This window comes from Vigna unguiculata, chromosome 9 (genome assembly GCF_037176805.1).
Source record: "Vigna unguiculata cultivar grain cowpea cultivar isolate G323 ecotype 2 chromosome 9, ASM3717680v1, whole genome shotgun sequence".
Classification (NCBI taxonomy): Eukaryota; Viridiplantae; Streptophyta; class Magnoliopsida; order Fabales; family Fabaceae; genus Vigna; species Vigna unguiculata.
In genome coordinates, this window is record NC_140800.1 from 42464156 (window position 1) to 42487348 (window position 23193).

Genomic DNA, 23193 nt, shown 5'->3' on the forward strand with positions numbered 1-23193 from the left:
AACTTTTAAGTCTAATTCAACCATACAAAATTAATTTGTAAAGTGAGATTTACATCTACTTATATATTATAACTTGATTTTATTTTACCACACCTCTCTCACATCGAGATATATACATCTCATACGTGAGACTAGATATTAATGGATGATCCGATAACGGGTAAAACTGTGTGCTTAACAAACACAAATATCACACGATAAACTTTAAACAATTCTCTCATGATACACGAATATCGTACATGTATACGTTTAGTTTAAAGATAATAAAATAAAAAAATTCTTAAAAACATATAAATATATGGTTGTTAGTGTGTGAATCCAAATTAAAATCATATGTATTTAACATTGTCAAAATAATAATTATAAATTATTATTATCATTAAAAGTATTACTGCTTTATTGATTAGATATTTCATTGATAAGTATCCGTAAAGTATCGAACACATATACGTGTTGGACATTGATATGTAACCCTAAGTTGAACTATCGGTACATCATCAAGTAACTCTGATACCATGTTAAGAAGTGAACTTTAAATCTATCTCAATTTCATAAAATTGATTTGTAAAATAAGATTTCTACTCACTTATATATTTATTTTCAACTATTAGTTATTTATCAGAAATTATACCTTTCGTATGGAATTCTTTGTTCGCGTACCTCTTCATCAATAAGTTCTTCTCCACATTGGTAGTATACATGTCTATCATTCACACGATCTCTCCCGATAAGAAAAAAATACATGTTTGCTTTTTAATTTTTCAAAAGTTAAAATCACTTTTTGTTCTCCATAATACAATATCAATACATCATATATATTTTTATATAAAGTTCAAATTATTGAACTAAATATTGTTTACTATTTTATAAGGAATTATAAAGATAATAAATATTGGTTTAAGATTTTAAAGAAATTAAGTAGAAATATTTTACAATAATTAAAATTAAATCATAGATGGATAAATACCAAAATAAAAATGACAAAATAGATTCATCTTTACAAACTAAATACATTCATCTTACAAATATTGGAAGTGTAATTAAATAATTCAATAGTTTAGTTTTTTTTTTCAATAAAAATCGTTCAATATTCTAATAAGATAGAATTATATTATATAAATAATATATATATATATATATATATATATATATATATATATATATATATATATATATATTATAAGTGAATTTTATAAGATTGAGTTAAATAACAACAAAAGTTAAGAAGACTTCATCTAATTGTTTCTTTCATTTATGTAAATAAAAAAATATTTTTATTGTGATATAATATTTTATATATTTGTCATCTTCAAAGTTTTTATACACTTTTAAAATAATATTAATACCCAAAATATATTTTTTTAAGATTCTAAAATTAAATATAAAATTCTTTTTAACATAATTTTAAATTCATCTAAAATCATAACGATTAAAACTAAGAAAATTTATTATATATAAGTAATTTAAAATCTTATCTTACATCTTACAAGTTAATTTCATAAAATTGAATTAATTTTAAAGTTTAGTTTATAATTAAATTTATCAATCCAATAAAATATTCCGATAACAAACATCCTAGAATATATATTGTTTTATTTTCTTTTTGTCATATACAGATTTTGAATTTAAAAAAAAAAAAACACATCTTGAAATATGCAGAAGCTTTCTCCTATCATATTAAAATATACAATTTTCTTTCTTAGTGGACGAGTATATGACATTAGACTCTGTTTAAATTTTCGTTAATGCTTCATTCATTATTGTTAAGAAAATAATAACCAAGATATTTTTTTCGTTGTCATTCACTGAAAATATAAATATTTATTACAATGTTTTTTCTCCAATTTATTAAAGTATACACTCTCATATTTTAATAGATACAAATATATTACAGGTTACGCTATAAAATACTCTATATGCTGGCTTACTTAAGCTTATGTGCCTGAATGGGAATAAATGGTCTGAAGACTTAGCCCTTTCTAGGGATCTGAGACCCATGAAGCTGTAGAAGCAATGAGTTGCCAACCACGAAGATGGAGCTCAGAGCCATCAGTCCTCCTGTGAATAAATATCAAGGGTGACGACAAACACCATACCAAGAAAGAAAGAAAGAACCTATTTTATTGATCACAATACATTAATAATTTTCTTATAAATAAGAAAATGTCACCAATTGGCTCTTGTTGATGAAGACTAGAGAATTGAAGAGTTTAGTTTGAAAAATTAAAATTATACTACTATTATTCCTTTTTTTCATACATTAATAATTTAACGATGATTTTAAAATTCTTACAATTATAAACAACTTCAAGACTACTAATTAAATTAATTGTTTTCCTTAATAAGTGTGAATTAATTATAACTTCTTGAATAGCAGGAGGAAATGTATGAGAAGAATGGAGTGGTAGAATGCTACTCACCAGAAAGTGACGGTGTCATGGCGAAGTCAAATTGGGGAAGTAAAACACCGCCAGCAATGGGAATGGCAACAACATTATAGGCGACCGCCCAAGACAAATTTTGGTACACTTTTGCCATTGTTGCCTGTGCTAGGTCGAGCGCATCGACAACCTGTCAAATTAAAAGTTAGAAAACTAACACATCGTTAGTTTGAAAATGAAGGGTTATATAAAGTTTTGAAATTTGAGTATGGTATTGTACGAGGGGCTCCTTTTTTTCCCACCACAACCCGTTCTATTTTGTTCTTCTCCCTCTCGTAATAAAAATTAACAGGCTAAAAAAAAAAATAGTCCATTCATAAAAAACACACTATAATAGTGCATCACTGTGGTATGAAGCAGATGATTGTTTAAGCAGGTCACTTGTATCATGGTGCAAAAATTCAAAGCAATGAGAAAACATTCAGAGTTGCCACAACTGATGGAAATTTCAAGTATTAAAATTTTTCACCATCTGCTTGGATACCCGTTCCCCCTATCCCTCTCAAAAAGAGAGCAACATCTTGGGATGCATTATGCCATCATCATTGTTGTATCAAACAAAAGAATGCTTTAAGCAGGTAACTTATATTATCGTGTAGATTGAAAGCATTGAAAAAAAATTAAGAATTGCCACATGCAACGAAATTTTCAAATATTTCAAAATTTTACCATCTGCCTTCCATTTGGGCAAAAATAAAAAAAGATCAATAGCTTGGGATTGCATATAGGTGAAACAAAAAATTCGGGGCATCATAAAAGACATACTTGTGAAATTTTGTTCCCTAGAAGTATAATAGATGCTGCATCCGAGGCAGCATTCTCTTGAGCTTCATTCTGCAGAGCAATCCCAACATCAGCTACAGCCAAAGAGGGTGCATCATTTATCCCATCACCTACCTTAGAGAAGGGGAGAAAAAAACTGCCTTAATAAAAATGTCATTTTTCTGGTCGTTGGTAGATGGATGCAATAGTTGACAAGAATTCCACAGCATTATGCTTTTACAGAAAGCATTTTGGTTTGGAGCTGTTCCATAGCATGTTCTTCAATTAATTAGCAATCATAAATGTCTGAAGAACTTTGAAAACAAAAAACAAAAATAAAAAACCAATTTTTTATAGCTACTTGTAACACTGACACTAAATTTAAAATCAACCTCAGGATCATATTATAAGCTCGGTGCATCTTTACCTTGTGTTTTGGCCCTAGTTCTCTATTGAACTTAAGGTAAAAACCCAAGATAAAGAAAATTACAAAGAAAGAGCAGGTGTGAGGGGAGAGAACTTGGTTAAGTACAGCTGTCATCACTCAACGTACCATCGCAACATGATGTCCGGCAGCTTTTAGAGAGGAAATAAACCTAGATTTCTGTTGTGGAGACAAAGATGCTTTGACAAAATCATTTTCAATTCCAACTGTATCTGCTACTGTTGCAACTGCTTCTTCCCTGTCTCCTGACAAGAGGACCGTTTTAATCCCCTTCTGGTTGAGCCTTCCAATAAATGCAACAAAGTCAGCCGGAAAATGCACACATGAAGAACTAGAAAAACTAGATAAAGATTTGAATTGGCAACTACTTCTAATGAATGCAGGAAATAGTTAAATCCAGTGTACGGCGTACATTACAATGGTTAAGAAATCGGTGTACCGCTATGCTAGTATTGAGCTTGAAATGAATGCTAAGCTCGTAGAACCAAAAAAAAAACACTGCCCTTTTTTTCTGAAGAAAGTGAAGTGAACCAACTTCGCATTTGTTCAGAAGAAGCACTGGTATTATTTTCCTATAACGAGTGGTATCGGGTAGAATATTCTGAGGACACATACAGCAAAATAAACTTACCTCATTACAGTAGATTCAGCATCTTCACGCACAGTATCAGCTATGGCAATAGCACCAATGATGCCTTCTCCTTCACGTCCAACATAGACAACGCTTTTCGAATACTTAGAAGATGTTGTATTTGATGAATGACTCACCAAACTATGTTCCAGATTTGTCAAATCAGACGGATTTACTATTGTTTGGAAGCGTTCATGAACCCATTCCAAAGACCCAACAGCAATCAAATGGCCATCTACTTCTGCTAAAGTACCAAAACCTGGTTCGACTAACTGTCTCTTTGTGACAGGAAGGATCAACTCCAATGACTCAGCTTTATTGATAATAGCCTTTGCTATTGGGTGAGATGCAGTCTTCTCCACTGCAGCAGCAATCCGAAGAATTTCAGACTCTTCATAATGGATAGAGCCTATGGCCGACACAACTGGTTTTCCTCTTGTCAGGGTTCCTGTCTGAAAGCACAGTGCTAGTAAATCTTCTTCCTTCTTTTTTTTTTTTTCATGAGAAACTATAGCCGGTCTAAAAAGTTGGATAGTGTATAAATTAGTTTTTCTTTTTTTTTTTCAAAATAATTAATTTGTGTCCATTATTTATGTATACCATATATCTATTCTACACCATAGTACATTATCCTATAGGCTCCCATTACACAGTATCAATAAAGCAGAGTATAAGGGATCACTAACTCACTTTTGTGAGTTTTCTGTCTCGATGTGAAATTTGGTATGCAAATAAACAAACTTAATAATGTTTTCTTTAAGACATTCATCCTACTAAAGTCATCAATACAGTCCTTATTACAAAAATATATGCATGTTACCTTACCATATAAATGTTTGTACATGTTGAATGGGGAGGATTGAGGAAAGACGAATAATACTATGAGGAATTACCTTGTCTAGAGCAATATAGTTTATTCTGGCCAAGCGTTCCAGCACATCCCCTCCCCTAATAAGAAGTCCTTTTCTTGCTCCTGGTCATTGTAACACGTGCCTAATGTGAGAGTTAGTTACAAAAAAACTGAAGATACTAAAACTACCTTACCAGTTTGCTAGGAAGCGTGTTTTACACAAAAAAAGTCAACAAAGTCGAGTGCATAAGAAAAACTAGATAAGACACCTTATCCAAATCCTGATTAAGACATGGTTACTTTGAAACGCAATAATTTTATGTCTTGTTCGTTAATATATATTTACATGGAAGAACAAAAAATATATGAAAGAAATATTTCTTGTCTCATAATAAGTGTCGTGGTAGGTTTATTTACATAAACCAACATTAATTCATTAATAGTTTTTTTTTTGTCCATCATTAGTATTATTAGAAGTATAAATGAAAAAGAAAAGTGATTGATATTTTATTACTCGGTGCCAATCAATTTTCAAGGAAGAGAAAATTGAAAACCTTGGTATCAGATAAAATGAATCAATATTTGAGCAACGAGGAATGCTAGAATACGCTCCCTATTATATTTTTGTCCACGCAGTACTATTACAAGAAATCTACAAAGATCCAATAAACAAGAAATCGGAACCACCACATTATGGGTCTAGAGTGAATCTTAACCAAAAGTAAATGGAGTTAAACTGCAACTATAAGTGCGGTGTACTGTTCAAGTAACTTCATCCAACAGTTGTCTAAGTTTACTAAAAATAGAAAGCAAAAGCATCGTACCAAGTGAAGTGCCAACCAGGATTGCTGTGGGCGTAGCAAGACCCAATGCACAAGGACAAGAAACAACCTACAAAGCGGGGACAAAGATTATTTTTAAATAGATTCATAAGCAATTACAAACACCAACATTTCGTGTCCTGCCTGAATTTTTTTTTTTTTTTATCAGGAACAATTCCTTATACTTGTTTTCATGACCCTACTTTTTTTCTTCCTCATTATCCACAATGTTGCAATCAGTTCCTGATACACATGCTCACAACTACTAGCTTACGGCACCAAATTTTAGATTTGTTTAATATGAAGAGTCCATATCAAAGGCTGTTTGCAACTCTGAAGACTCATAAACAACATGCAAGATTTTGTCAAGTACGTCCTAACCAACAACAGATGAATGCAGAAAGCTAGTAAAAAAGGCAGTGCTTCATTGGAGATATTGAAAGAAAAGTGAATAAGGACACGCCATAAATTTTAGTTGCAAACTTGAAGCGCCAACTACAAGGGAAACTAGAGTTTAAAATGGCTCACCAAAACATCTACAGACAGTTTTAAACTCAAAAGCAAAGGATCTCCTTCTGGGCCCGCAATGTCATTGAGCAAAACATCAGGAAATATCTGTGATCCAACAAAATACCTGGGGATAAATGCAAGAACTTTGTCAAAGGTAAGGCTCAAGATGAACTGTATACATCAAGTCTTCTACTCGGGAAAGTTCATAAATCTTGCAAGATTCTAAGAAGAACAGACACTGATGTTGGCATATGACACAAAAGGACACAACTATATCTTGTCTAAATGTCAGGGAGAGCCACATAGGCTGGATAACAAATAACATCAATGTCATAGTAAATTAATCATAGCCCTGACAAACCCCACTACCATTTGGGATTAGTGGGGCAAATCCAAAAGTTATCAACTAAAAAACTTATATGGAAACATAGATACTTACCAAAATGCAAATGTTGCTGCTGACAGAGTCATTACACTGTATACAAATGGCCCTGCTATTGAATCTGCAAGCCTTTGTACTGGTGCTTCACGTGATTGAGCTTCCTCAACCTAAATTTCCCCAGATAAAGATGTAATATTGCAGAAACTCTACATTTGTTTGATTTCCACATATCTCAAATCAATGGACTTATCAACAATGCTAGCTCAGAATATTCCAAAAAACATTAAATGAAGCAAAGCAATTATACGATGAGTTCAGCACCACATTGTCCTATAAAATTATAACAATTAGGGATGCATGAAATTGAATTTTTAATTCAGCAAAAACTGTAAAACATGATCATATCATTTAAATGATACAAGCCATTACAGAAGATGAGATACTAACCATGCGTACAATCTTCGATATCACAGTGTTGGAACCAGTTGAAGAAGCTTCAATCCTTAAAGGACCATCCTGAAACAGTAATTTGTTTGGTCTAAGAAATAGATCAACAAGTTTGTTCGCAAGAAAAGGTAGATGAGCTGAAATCACTCGTGTGCCTCACGTGTGAATTCAGTGAGACAACACAAAGTTAAAGACTGACCCAATTTATAGTTCCTGCTGAAACTGTGAGGCCTTTCTCCTTAAATACAGGAAGTGATTCCCCTGTAAGCATGGATTCATCTACAACACTTCTTCCCGAAATAACCTTTCCCTGACCGTGCATTTCTCTAGTTAGCAAGCAATACCACATGAACCAAATTTTAAGTGTAAATATTTGAATGAATGTTTTCATAACAATGTTATTATTATAGGATATTGTTGGCATATTAGGCACATCCTATTAATTGAGCATTTGGTCCTAGAGACTACAAATTTAATGCAATGATATGTGTGCACTCTCACCAATTCAGGTACCACAAAAATAACTTCATGATTTGTTTCAGTTAAGATAAACAGAATATCAATAGAAATCCGAAAGGCTTACATCTATAGGAATAGTTTCTCCAGGCAACACCAACACAGAATCACCTACTCGAATATCATCAGTTGGGACTTCAACACAAATTGCATCAGAGCAAAGCACAGTGTCAGTAGAAGGTGAACCTTCTGTTGAAGTAATCACAAGTCTTGATTGAGTAGATATAAGTGACTGGAAAAACATTCACCACAGTGTAATCATGTAAGATAAAAAAAATTAAACTGAAAGGAAAATATTACTCTAAAGAAATGCCATTCATAACAGACAAAACTATAATTTGATGCTTAATTTTCACATGAGCCACTTTACTTTATGTCTAAAGTTCCAGTTCTTGGATATTTCATTTTTCTCAGGAATAATAATTGATCAGAAATGGAAGTGGAAGTTGAAACAAGATTGGATTTTCAAACGGAACAACCAACAAAATGCGTCATCTTTGCTGTAACCTACGGAGGCCATTTAATCATTATAAGGAACATATTCATAAATAAAAATTCTGTTCCAACGGAATATATTAATGAATTCAGTTCCAATGACATTGAAGTAGTTGGCTTCCAAATTCTGAAGTCTCATGTTGATGATGTATTACTAACGGAACCCTACAAAATGTGTAATAATTTGTTCTTGGAAAACGCATTACTGATTCCAGAAAGCAAATAACCAGGTTATTTAAATATTATTTTACTGGAGTGTTATCAGATGAAAGAGGTGAATCACAATGTAACTTACAAGCAGTTCATTCATATCGCTAGATGCCTGGATCCTTGCCTTTTCCTCCAGAGAACGTCCCAGAAGCACGAAACCAAGAAGCATGACCTGCACGCTAAAAGATTAAATACTCACATGAGGAGCTTATACACACATGAACGTAAGAAGTATGAACAAGACAATAAAAGACACATTTTATAAAGGTGAGAGGTTATTAAATTAAACAGGACCCTAAAGCCAAGATAGAACAAAAGGTGGCAGATTTTCCAATGACAAATATCAGGACAGATAAAAGTAGAGAAAGTCACCGGTTCATCAAAGAACGATGCATCCCATGCTAGGCCGGGGTTAAGTAACGGGATCTACAGCAAAGACAAGTTCGAACAATTAAACAATTAAACAATTAAACAAAATCAGATATTATATTGTCTCAAATTAACCGAACACTCAAATTCCAAATAGAATCTCACGGAACTAATGATGAATGCAGCTATAGAACCAAATCCCACGAGAGAGTTCATGTTAGGCGACCCCTTCTTAAACGCACTTAGGCCATCAAAGAGTAATTCTGAAACGTTTCATGAATCATACACAGTAAGAAAATAGTAAAACTACGAAGAGAAGTTGCTGCTATGTATCAACAAGGGAAAAGAAAGAAGAACTAACCTCGTCCTGGTCCCAATAGAGCCCCCAAAGCTAAACCACCTTTCACGTACGAACTATGAAGAATGTCCAAAAGCGATCCTGCAAATAGAAAGTAAGTTCAAAGACTATTAGACAGCGCTTACAAATTGCGCTCCCCACTCGGCTTATTTGCGTTTAAGCGAATTTGTAGCTGAATAGCAAATAGAACTTTGCATGTTCTCGAGTACTACCATGACCAATGTGGATCCCCAGAGAGTGAAAGATATGCGAAGCGTGCGACCCGCAGCACAATGCGACCAATGTCCAAGCGAACGCAACGCGGCTTCGACTCTTAGCGACCAATTCCTCCTTCTTCTTCACCAATTCCTTCCACTTCCTCACGTTTTCCGTCACTCCCGAACTCGACGCTCTCCGCTTCGTCGGAAATCCGCAGTCGCTCAGTCTCCGTGAGAGGCTCTCCGCGACGCTCGCCGGTTCCTCCTCGATCCGGCGCAGATTAACGGCAGCGGTCTCGGTCAGCATGTTGACCACGACCGAGTCGACTCGTTCGTCAGCGGACAGGATGCTTTTGACTCGGGAGACGCACGCACCGCACATCATGCCGGTGACGTCAAGCAGAACTGGCGAGTCTTTTTTCTCTCTCTGGACTCCGATAAGAACTGATTCCGGTGAGCTAATCTCGGTCCGGAAGGAGCTGGATACTGCGAATGATGGACGGAAAATCTCATGACGGTGGCGGTTGCGACGTCGTCTGGTCGGACAAATGAATTGAACGGCATGGTTGGGCGTGTAATTGAAGCAGAGCTTGGGTTGCAAGGTGAGAGGAAATCTGAAGAGACAAGTAGCCATAATCCGTGAGAGAAGAAACAGTTGTGAACCACCAATTTTTCATGATACCTGCTAATTTCTCACGGTAGAGGCCTTCGTTGAATATTTCAAACATCGCCAATCGGAACTTGACACGTCCATTTCCTTTGCAACTGGCGGCTACGAACGGATAGTTACTGTAAGTTAATGTCAGAGGTAAGAAGAAAAAGAATGAGAAATTTATGAGAAACAGAAAAGTAATAAAATGTAATTTTATTATAATGTTTATTTAGTTTAATGTTTTTATTTGTTTGTTAACTATTATTATTTATTGTATAAAAGATTAAAAAAATAATATTTGTTATTTTTATTACTTCTTGTTTTATAACTAATTAAATCAATTTTTCTTTCTTTCTCTTTCTCCTCTTTCACTTCATTTTAATGTACAATAAGTTAATTTATCAATTCAACACATGTTATTGATTTGGGTTTCGTTACCTTTATTCTTTAAAAATCAAATTGAAAAAGCGTTTTATATATGAAGCTAAATTAAAAATAAATAAAACGTGCATATATATATATATATATATATATATATATATATATATATATATATATATTTAATTTTATTGATTGGTCCGTGATGTAACAGTTGCGTGAAGCACTCCCTCATTTGCCTTTCAAACATTATAAACGTGCCTTTATCTAAAATTTAATGTTCATGTATTCATAAATTATAGTATCAATCTATAGAAATACGATTGTTTACGTGGGTTTTAAAATAGGTTAATATGAAGATACAAAAAAGTTTATATATACTAAATTTATATTGAATAATAGTTAAAAACTTTTATATTTTCGACGGATAGTATCAATCTATTTTCTCTTTTACTTCTATAATTTAATAGACAAAACAATTTTAATGTAAAGCTCTGCGTAAAACACTAATTTCAAATAGTATTTCAATTTCTTGAATTAAAATTTTATTTTTAATTAGTGTGGTTACATTTTTTTTTTTTGTCTTTTATCTTAATTAATATATCCAGAGTATAAAGTTGCGACATTTTAACTTTTATTATTATTAGAGTAAATTATACTCCTATTTGTTATATTTATCTTGAATTTTATACAATACCTTTTTCCCCCATAATGTACAGAAAAAATTCTAATTATATATATATACATGTATACTATTATAAAACTATTATTTGAGGGTTTTATGAAAAATGCCGCGTTTATAATACCTTTAAAAAGGAAATTCAGCGAATAATAATTACTCGATGAAGAATTTAATTATTATTTGTGGCGTGAGGCATAACATCGACCGGATTAATAAGTCTGACCTCAATAATTGATTTTGGTCTAAATAAGGTTGAGTCTTGAGTTCTGTAATATCAGCTGCGGAGCTCTTAAGGAGCAGGCGGGGCCATCCTCCCCAATTTATTTTTTTTTTAAATTATGTGTTTAATTATTTTAAATTATGTATAGTTTTAATTTTTTAAAATTAGATAGTTTTTTATTAAAAAATTAATGAAAATGAAATTAGATATCTTTTTATTTTTTTATAAAGTAAACTATTTAGTGTTAATAAATAGTAAAATATAAAATTAAATATAATAAAGAAAAAATTTATTAAGATAATTTTTATTTATTTTTGTCTCTCTCACACTCACCTAATTTCTTTTGTTATCAAAGAAAAAAAAATAAGTTAAACAAAAATTCATTATTTTTTTCCTATTTTTTTATATTCTTTCTTCCATTAAAAAAAAGGAAATTTTTTTTCTCTCTTAGTGAAATACTTATTTAATATTTAATACTATTTTTTATCTCATGACATTTTTTATATTATTTTTTATGAATATAAAAGAGTAAGTAATGTATTATTTGATTTTCTTACGAACAATTTTTAAGTGTACTTATCATAATTTTTTGTTATCTCTAAATTTTTTATTAGATTATGATAAATTATTTTGTAGTCTTAAAATTGTTTTTTAAATAGGTATATTGATAGGAAAAAAAATTCATTTTTAAGAATTGATAAAAGAAAACTGAATATCAAAACATGACCATATCGTTGGTCAACGCATAACAATGAAATGAAATGTTTGTGATGACTTTCAAATCGACATGTGCACATTAGTAAAATGAAAAATGAATATTTTGTAGATAATATGGTTATTTATATTGGAAAAAAATATAGTTAAAATTCTTAATTATGATTGAATTATTTGATAAGTCTAACAATATGAAAAAACAATGGACAATCATTCAGATATGTATAGTTTCTTTTATAATTATAGTTATACTAAATTATCTATTCATTTTTATTGAATTAGTGACAATAATGTTAAATATATAAATTTTAAGTATATTATTTTGACTTTCCCAATAATTTTGGTCAAGATCTGTCATTATATAATTTTAAGATTAAGGAGACATGTAGTGTTAGACTCAATGTTAATTAGGTTAATAAACCTAATATTGAAGGATATGATTGATAAAATGTTGACATTGATTGATAACTGTAGTTTTACGTTGAATGCCAATTAGTTTGATGGACCCAATATCAATTTTGAGATACTAAAAATATCAATCGGATCGATAGGCGATAGGTCTAACACATAGATAAGAATATTTGAAGGGTGTTAGTAGCTAAGGATCTCTTCACTTGAGGGTGATTACTATTCAAGCGGATGAGAGGTGATTCAGTTGTTCACTTCAATGGATTTGAGAGAGAAGGAAAAGGAAGAAAAAAGGATATTCCTTTATTTTCCCATCTCTCTCTTGTGAGAAAAATTTAAGGTAATATTGATCATATTACAATTATGTCCTCCGTTAACATTTTGTTTTTTTAATTGAAATTAATTGATGTGAACGTTTCCATAGAAATTTATTCTCAATAATAAAGATGTTTGATTATTGTTATAAACAAATAAAGTTGAAAAAGTAATTATTAATTCTAAATTTTATTATTGTAATATTTTTATAAGTATTTTTTTATTAAAATGTGTTATTTTAATATATTGATTTAAATATTTTTTCTAAAACAAATTTAATTTATAATTTTATATTACTCTTAAAATCAAGGACAATTTGGTAATCTTATTTTTTTTCTATTAAACTTAATATTTAATCTATCGAATTAATCAAATTATTCATCAACTTTCATAAATTTTACTCTTAAATCAAATCAATTTCACCTCTAAATCCCTTCAAATGAACAACAACACAAAGTTCACCCTCTAATCCATTCAAATACATTATTTTTCCTTTCCATCAAATCAATATCTTCAAAAGTGATATAAACACACCCTAAGGCTTTGTTCATATGGAGGATGGATTTGAGGGAGAATGTGAAGATGAATTTGTATAGATTTGTATGGATGAAGATGTGTGTTTCTTTGAGTGAATTTAGAGGGTAAAGTAAATGGATTTGAAAATAAATTTTATAAAAGTTAGTGAGTGATTTGAATGATTGATAGATAAAATAAAAAGTTATAATAGACAAAATTTTAAAATTACTAAAATGTCCTTGATAGAAAAATATATATAATAATTTTTAGATTAGTTAAAAATATTAAATTTTAAAAACTATTATTTAATAAATTTTAATAAAAAAATTATTAAAAAGTAAATTACATTAAATTATTATTATTATTTTCATAATAATTACTGTTATTTAAAACTATTATCAATAATAATAATAATAATTATTGTATATATTATTTTTATTATATTTAATTACTATACATATACATTATTTATTATTATTATTATTAATAACTATATATTATTAATTACTATAAATATATATTATTTTTTTATTATTTTATTATACTAATATATATATATATATATATATATATATATATAATTTAGGAGTATTAGGAGGATATTTGTGTAAATTATGATTCCTCTTCAAATCTGCACTATTTTAATAAGATGGAAAAAGTAATCAATCCTTCCAATTTATGCATATCCTCTCTTGTAAATTTGTACATGCAAACACATCTATTTTTCAATTCTATCATCTTAAATCTGTGCTCTAATCGTTCCATGCGAACAGAGCGTAAATGTCAAATAATAAATAAAACACATTAAAAAAGTAATTTGAAATAAGTGAGAAGTTTTTATTTGGAATGTTAAGTGTGATATGGATTTGAAAGATTTAAAGAAAAAAAAAATAATACTTCGGAGAAAAAAAAGAAAAAAAATATATTACTCAATTATCCTAAACTTGTATCAATCAATAGTTTTGCTACAAGATGTGATAATTTGTACCGAAAACAAATTTGAAGGTAATAATTTCAGTAAAATAAATAATTTTTTACATGGTTTAAATAAGGTTATGATAAAAAAAAAAAATACTAATAATTTCAGAAGAAATAGTTAAGAACTGAGACAAATAAATTTTAGAAGGAAATGGAGAAAGCCGATAAGGTTATCCTATTTGTGCTCCAGAGGCTGTTGTAAGATAAAACAGATGCAGGTTGGAGTTTCCTCTCCTGAGCTGAACCCAACGAAAATGGGTGCCAACAACACTAATGACTCCTCCACGGAGATAGAGAAGACACAGAAGAAGGTTTCCCATTGTTGGGGAAATGCTCAAATACCCTTTGCACTTCCCTTTCTCACGCTCCCCAATTCCAACTTCGCCACTTTCCTCTCTCCGCCGCAACTCCACACATCATTCACCGCCGCCGCCGACCATTTTCTCACCCTTCTCCACTCCCTCGCTTCTCAGAACCCCTTCCTCAACAAAATCATCTCTCTCCCCTCCCAATTTCACACCCTATCCGTCCAGGTACTTCTAAAAAACTTTCCTCTTTTTGCTAGTATTTATGTGGCGAAAATAATGTTGTGTTTGGGTTCAGATTCGGAAACAGGATAGCGTGAGATTGGTGGGTAATCATAATTTTGCTGCTGTTTTACCTGGGGATTCGGTGGCAGGGTTGGTTGTGGCTAATGGGGTTCTGAATTTCTTGAACATTTACAACACATTGCTCATTGTTAGGCTTGTTTTGACATGGTTTCCCAACACTCCTCCTTCAATCGTTAGTCCCCTCAGGTGAGTTACCCTCCTTTGTTAGTATATATAACATAACATCTGATTTGGTTTGAATGATTTTGAAGTGTTAAATAAAGTGATTATTGTTTGATTCAGCACCATATGTGACCCATACCTGAACATATTCCGTGGACTTATTCCCCCTCTGGGAGGAACACTTGATCTCTCTCCCATTCTAGCATTTTTGGTCCTAAATGCATTTACTAGCACTGCTGCTGCACTTCCTGCTGAGCTCCCACCCACAGAGCGATCCCAACAAGGTCTTGCACCACCATTACAACCTTCTAATGTTACTACTTCATCACAGAAGAAATGGATGAGACGGCTTCTAGGGAACAAGTCAAGGACACCTGGTGCTGCTAAATAGAACATGCTAGGTACACTTTATTTGTGCCTATCACTGTTTATCAATTCATATAAATTGCTATTCATAATTCCATCCAATTATGCTAGTTCTAGGCAACTCAATTTTCCAGCTTATGGTTCCAAAGATTGTAGAGTTATGAACTTTGCTGTGGAAAGATCAAGCTATCACAGTCACAATTTGTTTTGTTTTATTTTTTCAGTACACACACATTAATCCCAAGGTAATTCTTCTCAAAAGCGTACCTGATTATGATTTGGTCTATCACTTCTGTCATAAGATAATTAATACATCCTGCAACATATATTTCATATTCATAAACCTAAGGTTATTAAGTAAGGGAACTGCATTATATATGGTTCACAACAAATGGTGCTATCTAATTCATTTATTTAAACTTTCATTTACTTTAAAAAGCATGATAGCTTTTTTTGCATTTTTTCAGTTAAACATAAAAGAGACATCCTCAGGAATGGAAAGGATTATATTTTATTGTGACCGTATCATCCCAATTCATTGCTTCAGTCTCGACTGACTTTATGAAGCATCGTGATAGCACTTTTTCATAGAAAATGCCTTTTTACCGAAAAGGGAAAAATTAAATAATTTGCCAACCACAAGATCTTGTAGTGTGTGTCTGAATGCTTGTAATATATGCAAAATTTATCGTCAAATGTTTAAAAGTGCACATTCAAATCCTTCACTACGCAGAATCTGATACTTGTTAAAAAGTCTACACAATTCACTGAAATTAACTTGGTTATTTTTTTTTCACATTAAGAAACGATCCTCTATACAATGTTCATGTTTTATTTAATGTGAAATATAATATTGATACTAGTTGGAAAACAGTTGGTACTCTGCCTTGTCAATCTATGTTTTCTTGAGAGATAGATTTAGTTCTATGTTAAAAAAAAAGTTAAATTAAGAACGTTTATAATTGTTATAATAGAGGACGTATTCCTTCCTTCAAAAAAAAATTGAGGGTTTTTTTTTATTAAAATAATATTAACTGTTGTAAAAGATGGGTGATTATGATAATTAGTTAAAGGATAAAACAATATAAAACATGTGTATATAAAGAAGAGTATCCAAAGAAAAAAAGTTACTTAATTAAAACGAAGGATGCAGTTGAAAATCTACAAAGCTTACATGGAGAAATGAAGAATAAAGAATCTAAAATCTATTTTTATCTTTTATCCTTCACCTCAAATCATTCATAGGTGACGACACTTTCTTATTCACTGTTTTCTTCTTTGTTTGAAGTGAAGGATAAAGGATCCAAGTCTAACTTGTTAAAAGTGGAAGTGACAATGAAGTAAAGTAAATTTCTGAATTAGCAACTACGGGACACTAAATTTATAGGGAAAACTAATCGTTTCACACACTATTAGAGCAAAACAAAAGAGAAAATAAAATAAGGAGTGATATGAAAAAAATAAACGCTAGGAAAACATATAAAAATGACACACAACATTGATAAAATATATGTTCAAGATGTTATATTATATCAGGAGACTTTCAATATAGCAAGTTAACAAAACTAATTATCGATATTTATGAGTCTATTGAGAAGATTCATATGGAAACACAATATTAATGAGTCACCATATTATTGCTTACAAGATAATGATACCACATTCAATTCAAAATTTTAAAAGAAATTAATTTATCACTATTTTTTAGATAAAATGTTAAATTTTCTCATTTCTATAGGGAAATATAAAACTTTTAATTCTTAACAAATGTTTAATTGACCTATAAGTCTAACACGAATAGGTCGTATTTGTGATGTGGTAATGCACACACTGAAGAAGCTTCTGCATTTCTTTACTATTGATCTTGCACGGACATTCATCCACTACAGAGAAGGCATCAGATTCCGCATGAAAATTTTAGCACAGCAGCGAATATTATGCTTTATTAATGGAAGAATCCTATTCATATCCATACAATATTACAATGTAATAACCGGACCTTTATCAATAACAAACCATTTCTGGTATCCAAGGCAATATCTTCAATCATATTAAGATTCTTCACTGTTTAAAAATAAAATAACACACATTTTCACACCATAATGTTTTATTTATTTAAATTTTCAAATAAAAGCTCTAAAATTAAAATAATGAAATTTTTAAATAATCAAAATCCAAAAGGTGAAAAATATGTCCGATATAATCGTTAAAAATACAGATATAATAACATCGTGAAACTTAGGATAGTATAAAGATGGAAGCACTGTGAGAGTAGATAAATACTAATACTAGTTGAATGAAAAAAGAAAAGGAGAGTGTAGCTGAAGCTTTTTGCCATGAACATTGAAATTGAGATTTGGATGGTTTACCTCCCCAGCAGAAACAAAATTAGGCAGAGAGAGAGAGAGATAGAGAGAGAATAGTGAATGGAAGTTGGAGGTTGCAGAAGAGGTAGCAGATTTTCTTCATATGAGAGATTGGCTGCCATAGGGTTGGTGCTTCTGGCTGTGGCTTCTCCACTCTACATAGACCGCAAAGCGGAGTGTGAGTTGGAAGAGGAAGACCAACCCATCAACGTTGATGCCTTCTTGCCGTTTCTCTTACTTCTTCTCATTTTCGGCATAGCTTTATCCGCTTTTCTCGACCGAACCCTTGCCGCCTTTGATCGTTACTGGATTTACAGAGTTATCGGTTCTTCTGGCGGTATTCTTGCGCTTCTTTCTCTTCTTTTGCTTATTTTGAATCTTAAATCCTCCCTCTGACTCTCCTGCAAATTTTGTAACAACTTCTAAATTATTCTGTAAAATTTTATTTTCTTTTCTTTTCCTTTGTCCACCATTTCTGATACAATATGCCTAATATAGAGGTGATTGCTTAGGCTTGCTTGGTGCAAGGAGAATGCTGACAAGAAGAGACTCTTCGATTTTGCTTAACACGTTGTTTTAATTTTGATTGTGGTAAATTGTACGAAAGATGCTTATTAAATAAGATATAACACTAGCTTAATTCAATCATTTTCGTTAAGGTTCTTGCTAACCGTGTTCCAGTTTATTGGTTAAGAATAATTAATATATAATGAATCTTACAAAAATACATAGATAAATATAATATTAAATAAAACTTGATCTAATAACCATTAATGCAACTTTATTTTTTTTAAAAGATAAAAATGTCCATAAATATTATATTTAATATTTTATTTAATGTTCACAAATAAAATTTAAAAATTAATTAAATAATAAAATAATTATATTTTAATGTTGTTAAAATTTAAATTAACAAAAAACCAACAAAAAAATAGTGTTAAATATCTAAAACTTAAAAAAAAATAACATAAGAAAATATAAATTAACAGAAAAACCAACAAAAAAAATACTGTTAAACATCTAAAAATTGTTACAAAAAAGAATAGTTAAAGTGTCAATTTAAGACTTAATTGATTTTTTTCTTTTTAGTAGAGATCTTAAAAGTTCCAAAAACTTGTTTTGTAACAGTAAGTTATTGTCTACACATTTAAAAGGATATTTTTGTCTTTATAAAATTTATTATGTGCATTTATACTATTTTAAGTACTGTATTTAATTATTTCAGCTTTCAATGTAAAAATGATAATATCAAAGCACATTTATTATTCCTTAACGAGTGCTCTTAGGGCACTGGTTAACATTCTCCTTTCATTAATTTCAACTAATAAAACATAACAATTTTGAAAATGTATTTATTTTTTAAAGAATATAATGTTTGGCATTTTTTTGGATTAAATATGTTTTTAGTTCTTAAACTTTGACTCAATTTGAATTTGTCCTTATCTGAAATTTTGATATATATTGATTTCTAAACTTTAAAAATGAATGAATATAATCTTTTTAACCCAATTACGTTTTGAACACATTTTTCAGCAAATATTGAACCAATAATGTGTCAAACGGTGTAAACAACTTCAATACTAACATAAAACGCGTTCAACACGTCTAAAAAAGTTAACATAATTAAATTAAAAAGACTATATTCAATATTTTTAAAATTTATGAAAGAAAATGTATCATATATAAATATTAATTTTAATTTTGAGTCAAAATTGAGGTAGTAACATATTTAATTTATTTTTGAGTGGCGTAACTTGTTTTAATAGCAGATCAATTGGTAACTAGCGTGTCAGAGTAGGGAGAGCAATTATTAAGGACCAATAAGGATGCACTTTTGTAAGGTATTAAAGAATAATGTAATCTACAAAATGTTAAACTGATTACATATTAAATAAGAAAGTGTCGTCAATAATAAAGAATGTGTTAAAATTATATTACTAGTATTTTTCTCGTAATATTTCTTAAAAATTGTATGGAGTTCCCGTTAACATGTACGGGCTAGGATATATTCTCAAGGATCCAAATCCTATTAAAACGACAGAAATACTCTTGTGTAGCTTAATTCATCTCTTTTTTTTTTTTTCAAAAAGGGGAAAAAAAGAAACTTGTACTACGTGAGAAAATTTGCTAGAGTCAATACCAGAAAATTTATATGTAAACAAGAAAGTGGGGAAAATGAAGCTCTTCTCAAATTACAAATCAAACAAGGGGGAAAAAGAATAGCTGAGGCCAAGCCTTTCATATACAACAAACAAAGACTACCTTACCTCCAAATCATGTAGAAATCATACAATTTATCTCAATTTATGCTCATAATGCTAAACCAAACCCCATTGCAAGCACAACTGAAGTGGCCAAAACCCACATCCCATTGAGTGGTGACCAATGATCACTGGCTCCACTGCACTCATCATTGGCTCCACTAAAGCAACCAGGTTTTGTTATTTTAGCCACACCACCCTCCAAAGTAAAGGTTTGGTTAGGTTTGCCACTGCTAAACAGCACACACCAGAAATAAGGAGACCCTCCATCAGTACCTGTCACAGCAGCACCAAGCTGAGTGTGGTTCCTACTGTAGAGTATGTCCAAGCTCTTTTGGTTCCTTATGAGGATCTCAGAAAATGCCTCAGGTGCATGTACATACTTGGTCTGGCACCCCAGGAAACGACCAGTTATAGGAGCAAGAGTTGATGCCTCAACACCACAGTTTGGAGCAAAAGCTTCTGCAAATTGAGATTCCGGAGGTTTCTTCCCATCAGGTCCACCCACAGCATCACAATTACCTTGGTACGCCTTAATGTATTGTAGAGCAATACATGCGAGACCCGGGTTGTCTGTTAAGGTTGATACTTTGTGAGCTGTTCTGTTTTCGTTTATTGCAGCTACCAACTTGTCAGCAGGATTGTTAGTTACTTTGCCTGCAACAATGTTTTGTTCATCGAGTCACAAAAGAGAATTTAAAGAACACCTAAGTGAGGAAAATCAGAAACAAGATTCCTTCATTTGTGACTCTTTGTGCATCCAATGTTACCTTTCTGATATTACTAATTATTGTAATTAATGTAATTTCCAATCAATGATTGTAAACATTACTTGTTACTTCATTTATTTGTAGGATCTTAATGCTAGCCATAATCATATATTGCTAGCATTTACTATATGTACACTATCACTATCAGGCTAATAACATTATTCTTTTACCTTCAATACATTTCTTTATGGGAAGATGCTACTAAATGCAAGATGAATTAGAGTAATCAAATCATATCTTACAGAAATAAATATAACTGAGTAAACAGGCTTTGTGTTGAGGAAAGTAGTTATATATGTACTAGGGAACTCTCGTTAGGCCAGAAGGAGGCTTTGGATTGAGGAAATAGCATGTATGTATAATTAATGAAAATGTCGGAAGATGTAGTCTGAAGCTAAGGGTAAGAAAGTTAGGAAACCAGGTTTTCTGATCCATGTTTGACACAGAAACAAACAAAAACAAGTAGTGAAACATAAACTGAAATCTCAAACACGTACAATACATGACAAATCCAAAGAAAAAGAACTAAAAAACTTCAATAAATAAATTATGAATTGCTTCATATTAATATATTCCCCCGCTGAAGAACCTACCATCTGGCAAAACAAGCTTAATTAATACATATATTATGCAGATTGCGGTGATTGGCACCATGCTGAGAGCAATATCAGTCAGGAAATTTTTTAAAGCAACAATTTAGTTTTTCTTTCTTCCTGTACTTCATTCCCAACCCTTTTGATATCTTCCAAGATGACTAAAATATGGTTTTAAACAATCAATTCATCTATGAGAAATACAGATTTGCAGTAGCTATTATAAATGCTAGAGATTTGTTTGCTTAAACATGCTTAACTATGAACCAATATCAAATCTCATTCCAAATTTGTAATTCCTAAAGAAGTTCACGTCAACATAAAAGATGTCCCCATTTGAGGGCTCTATAAATTAAATCCTAATGACTGTCATCACTTCTCAAAAGCCCTGTATCTGATGGAAGGGGAAGGACAGAAAATTTTGAGTCTCAAATAACAAAGGCATAATTTTGTACAGAGGTCAATTCATGTTGCTCCTACGATTTTATACAGTGGTTGCGGTAATGGTTTCAGTTTTGTCACAATCTTTGACATTGCGGGAAATCAAGGACAAATGCAACTACTGTGGTAGCAAACATTTCAAAAAACCTTAACATTGAAACTACAAATCTGGTTGCAGATCATTTTTCAAACCCTTGTTTGTTCCTTACCAGACATAAAAAGTTCCAGTTTCAAACAAAGCCACCTGATTGTCATGTACTTTACAATTTCATCGTTTCATAATCATATCAACAACTTCTATTTATTTCCTAAAACTAGAAACACCAAAGATAGTGCAAAAGTTATATTCTAATGAAATCAACCTTGGGGAAATGGCTGTCTTACCTCCAAAACAGTAACCCTCAAATGGGTTATTGCAATTATATACAGAAGATGGAATACTCCAAGACTAGGAAACCTAAACAAGATTCTTAACGAATTTTAGTTAAAGATGAAGGAAGACAAACATGATCGGTCGTCCAAATCAAGAATCAGCTGACATTCTTAACATATTTTCCTTGTCCTATTTACCATTTTCTACCATCGTAGTTCAAGATCCAAATTGTCATCAATCTCTATGCCAAAATGAAACAATCTCCCATGAGAGACCAAAAATATACACGGAAGTTCTAAGCAATTGAGATCTACTCTTAGAACACCTTACAGAATCACTGACATTGTAGACAGACACTCGATAAATTTAAAAAGTAAAGAACACAATCCAGAATGAAAAGAAGCTACAATGGAACGCATCAAGAAAACTTAGTCAAAATATTTAAAAAAAAAAAATCTTAAACAGATTGTAATGCAGATCAAACTTGGAGTACCCCAGACACTAACAGCAGCATTCCAAATCTGAAACAAAAATCAGCAGATAGAGAAAAAACAGAGACTTGATTTGGACTTACTTTGAGTATCAGCAGTGGCAGCATAAACGAAGGAAAGGGTAAGCAAAAGATACCACATAGTCATGGTTTTTGCCATTGTTGCTGTTTTAGAACACAGAAGTTCAAGACAGATCTGCGTTGTGTCTGCCTCGAACTGATGCCTTCTGGTTCAAACCTCAAAATAAACTGCAACAAATTCCACCAACCGAATGGTCCTTCCCAACTTTATATTTTTTCTTCTTTTTCTTTTTTTTTCACATTCATAGTTCTCAACGATTCTGCAATATAAGATTACAGTAAGTAAATTTCCTTAAAAAAATAATTTGAAGTTGTTATTGCCATTCAAATTACATAATTTTTCTGTCGGTGAGTTATATTTAGTTGTTCAAATTGGCAATTA

The 23193-nt window shown here is 31.3% G+C and overlaps 4 protein-coding genes across 7 annotated transcripts; 2 read left to right on the forward strand and 2 right to left on the reverse strand.

Moving 5' to 3' along the window:
• Positions 1-1775: 1775 nt before the first annotated feature.
• LOC114163395 (copper-transporting ATPase PAA2, chloroplastic) lies at positions 1776-10189 on the reverse strand. Of its 2 annotated transcripts, XM_028047706.2 has the most exons (17): positions 9450-10176; positions 9241-9318; positions 9045-9142; positions 8883-8936; positions 8596-8682; positions 7873-8037; positions 7489-7599; positions 7290-7358; positions 6900-7009; positions 6479-6584; positions 5954-6020; positions 5173-5252; positions 4280-4731; positions 3757-3931; positions 3207-3338; positions 2421-2571; positions 1776-2058 (listed from the first exon to the last, which is right to left on the reverse strand). In XM_028047706.2, the coding sequence occupies exons 1-17, from the start codon at positions 10066-10068 to the stop codon at positions 1970-1972; spliced, it is 2643 nt and encodes an 880-aa protein (XP_027903507.2). In that variant the 5' UTR covers positions 10069-10176; the 3' UTR covers positions 1776-1969. The 2 variants fall into 2 exon arrangements, with proteins under 2 accessions (XP_027903507.2, XP_027903508.2); XM_028047707.2 differs by lacking the exons at positions 1776-2058; positions 2421-2571 and having other exon boundaries at positions 3207-3465; positions 9450-10189.
• A 4257-nt stretch (positions 10190-14446) lies between these two features.
• Positions 14447-16132, forward strand: YLMG2 (YGGT family protein). 3 transcript variants are annotated; one of them, XM_028046228.2, is made up of 4 exons: positions 14447-14830; positions 14901-15094; positions 15191-15471; positions 15904-16132. In XM_028046228.2, exons 1-3 carry the CDS (start codon positions 14510-14512, stop codon positions 15459-15461), a joined length of 786 nt encoding a protein of 261 aa, XP_027902029.2. In that variant the 5' UTR covers positions 14447-14509; the 3' UTR covers positions 15462-15471; positions 15904-16132. The 3 variants fall into 3 exon arrangements, with proteins under 3 accessions (XP_027902029.2, XP_027902030.2, XP_027902028.2); XM_028046229.2 differs by lacking the exon at positions 15904-16132 and adding an exon at positions 15661-15697; XM_028046227.2 differs by lacking the exon at positions 15904-16132 and having other exon boundaries at positions 15191-15697.
• A 1434-nt stretch (positions 16133-17566) lies between these two features.
• Positions 17567-18347, forward strand: LOC114164430 (uncharacterized). Its single transcript, XM_028049100.2, has one exon. The coding sequence runs from the start codon at positions 17863-17865 to the stop codon at positions 18196-18198; it is 336 nt and encodes a 111-aa protein (XP_027904901.1). The 5' UTR covers positions 17567-17862; the 3' UTR covers positions 18199-18347.
• A 1622-nt stretch (positions 18348-19969) lies between these two features.
• LOC114195850 (uncharacterized) lies at positions 19970-23102 on the reverse strand. Its single transcript, XM_028086266.2, has 2 exons — positions 22815-23102; positions 19970-20720 (listed from the first exon to the last, which is right to left on the reverse strand). Exons 1-2 carry the CDS (start codon positions 22888-22890, stop codon positions 20113-20115), a joined length of 684 nt encoding a protein of 227 aa, XP_027942067.1. The 5' UTR covers positions 22891-23102; the 3' UTR covers positions 19970-20112.
• Between the last annotated feature and the right edge of the window lie 91 nt (positions 23103-23193).

Bases quoted from the DNA above. Each gene is read 5' to 3' on its own strand.
- LOC114163395 (XM_028047706.2), bottom strand. From the start codon at position 10,068: ATGGCTACTTGTCTCTTCAGATTTCCTCTCACCTTGCAACCCAAGCTC. The intron at 7,010-7,289 runs GTTAGTATCTCA...GGGGAAATTTAG, and splicing joins TATCGAAGATTGTACGCATG to GTTGAGGAAGCTCAATCACG. The intron at 3,339-3,756 runs GTACGTTGAGTG...CCCTTCTCTAAG, and splicing joins CCGGACATCATGTTGCGATG to GTAGGTGATGGGATAAATGA.
- YLMG2 (XM_028046228.2), top strand. From the start codon at position 14,510: ATGCAGGTTGGAGTTTCCTCTCCTGAGCTGAACCCAACGAAAATGGGT. The intron at 14,831-14,900 runs GTACTTCTAAAA...GTTTGGGTTCAG, and splicing joins TTCACACCCTATCCGTCCAG to ATTCGGAAACAGGATAGCGT. The intron at 15,095-15,190 runs GTGAGTTACCCT...TGTTTGATTCAG, and splicing joins TCAATCGTTAGTCCCCTCAG to CACCATATGTGACCCATACC.
- LOC114164430 (XM_028049100.2), top strand. From the start codon at position 17,863: ATGGAAGTTGGAGGTTGCAGAAGAGGTAGCAGATTTTCTTCATATGAG.
- LOC114195850 (XM_028086266.2), bottom strand. From the start codon at position 22,890: ATGGCAAAAACCATGACTATGTGGTATCTTTTGCTTACCCTTTCCTTC. The intron at 20,721-22,814 runs GTAAGTCCAAAT...ACATTGTTGCAG, and splicing joins TGCCACTGCTGATACTCAAA to GCAAAGTAACTAACAATCCT.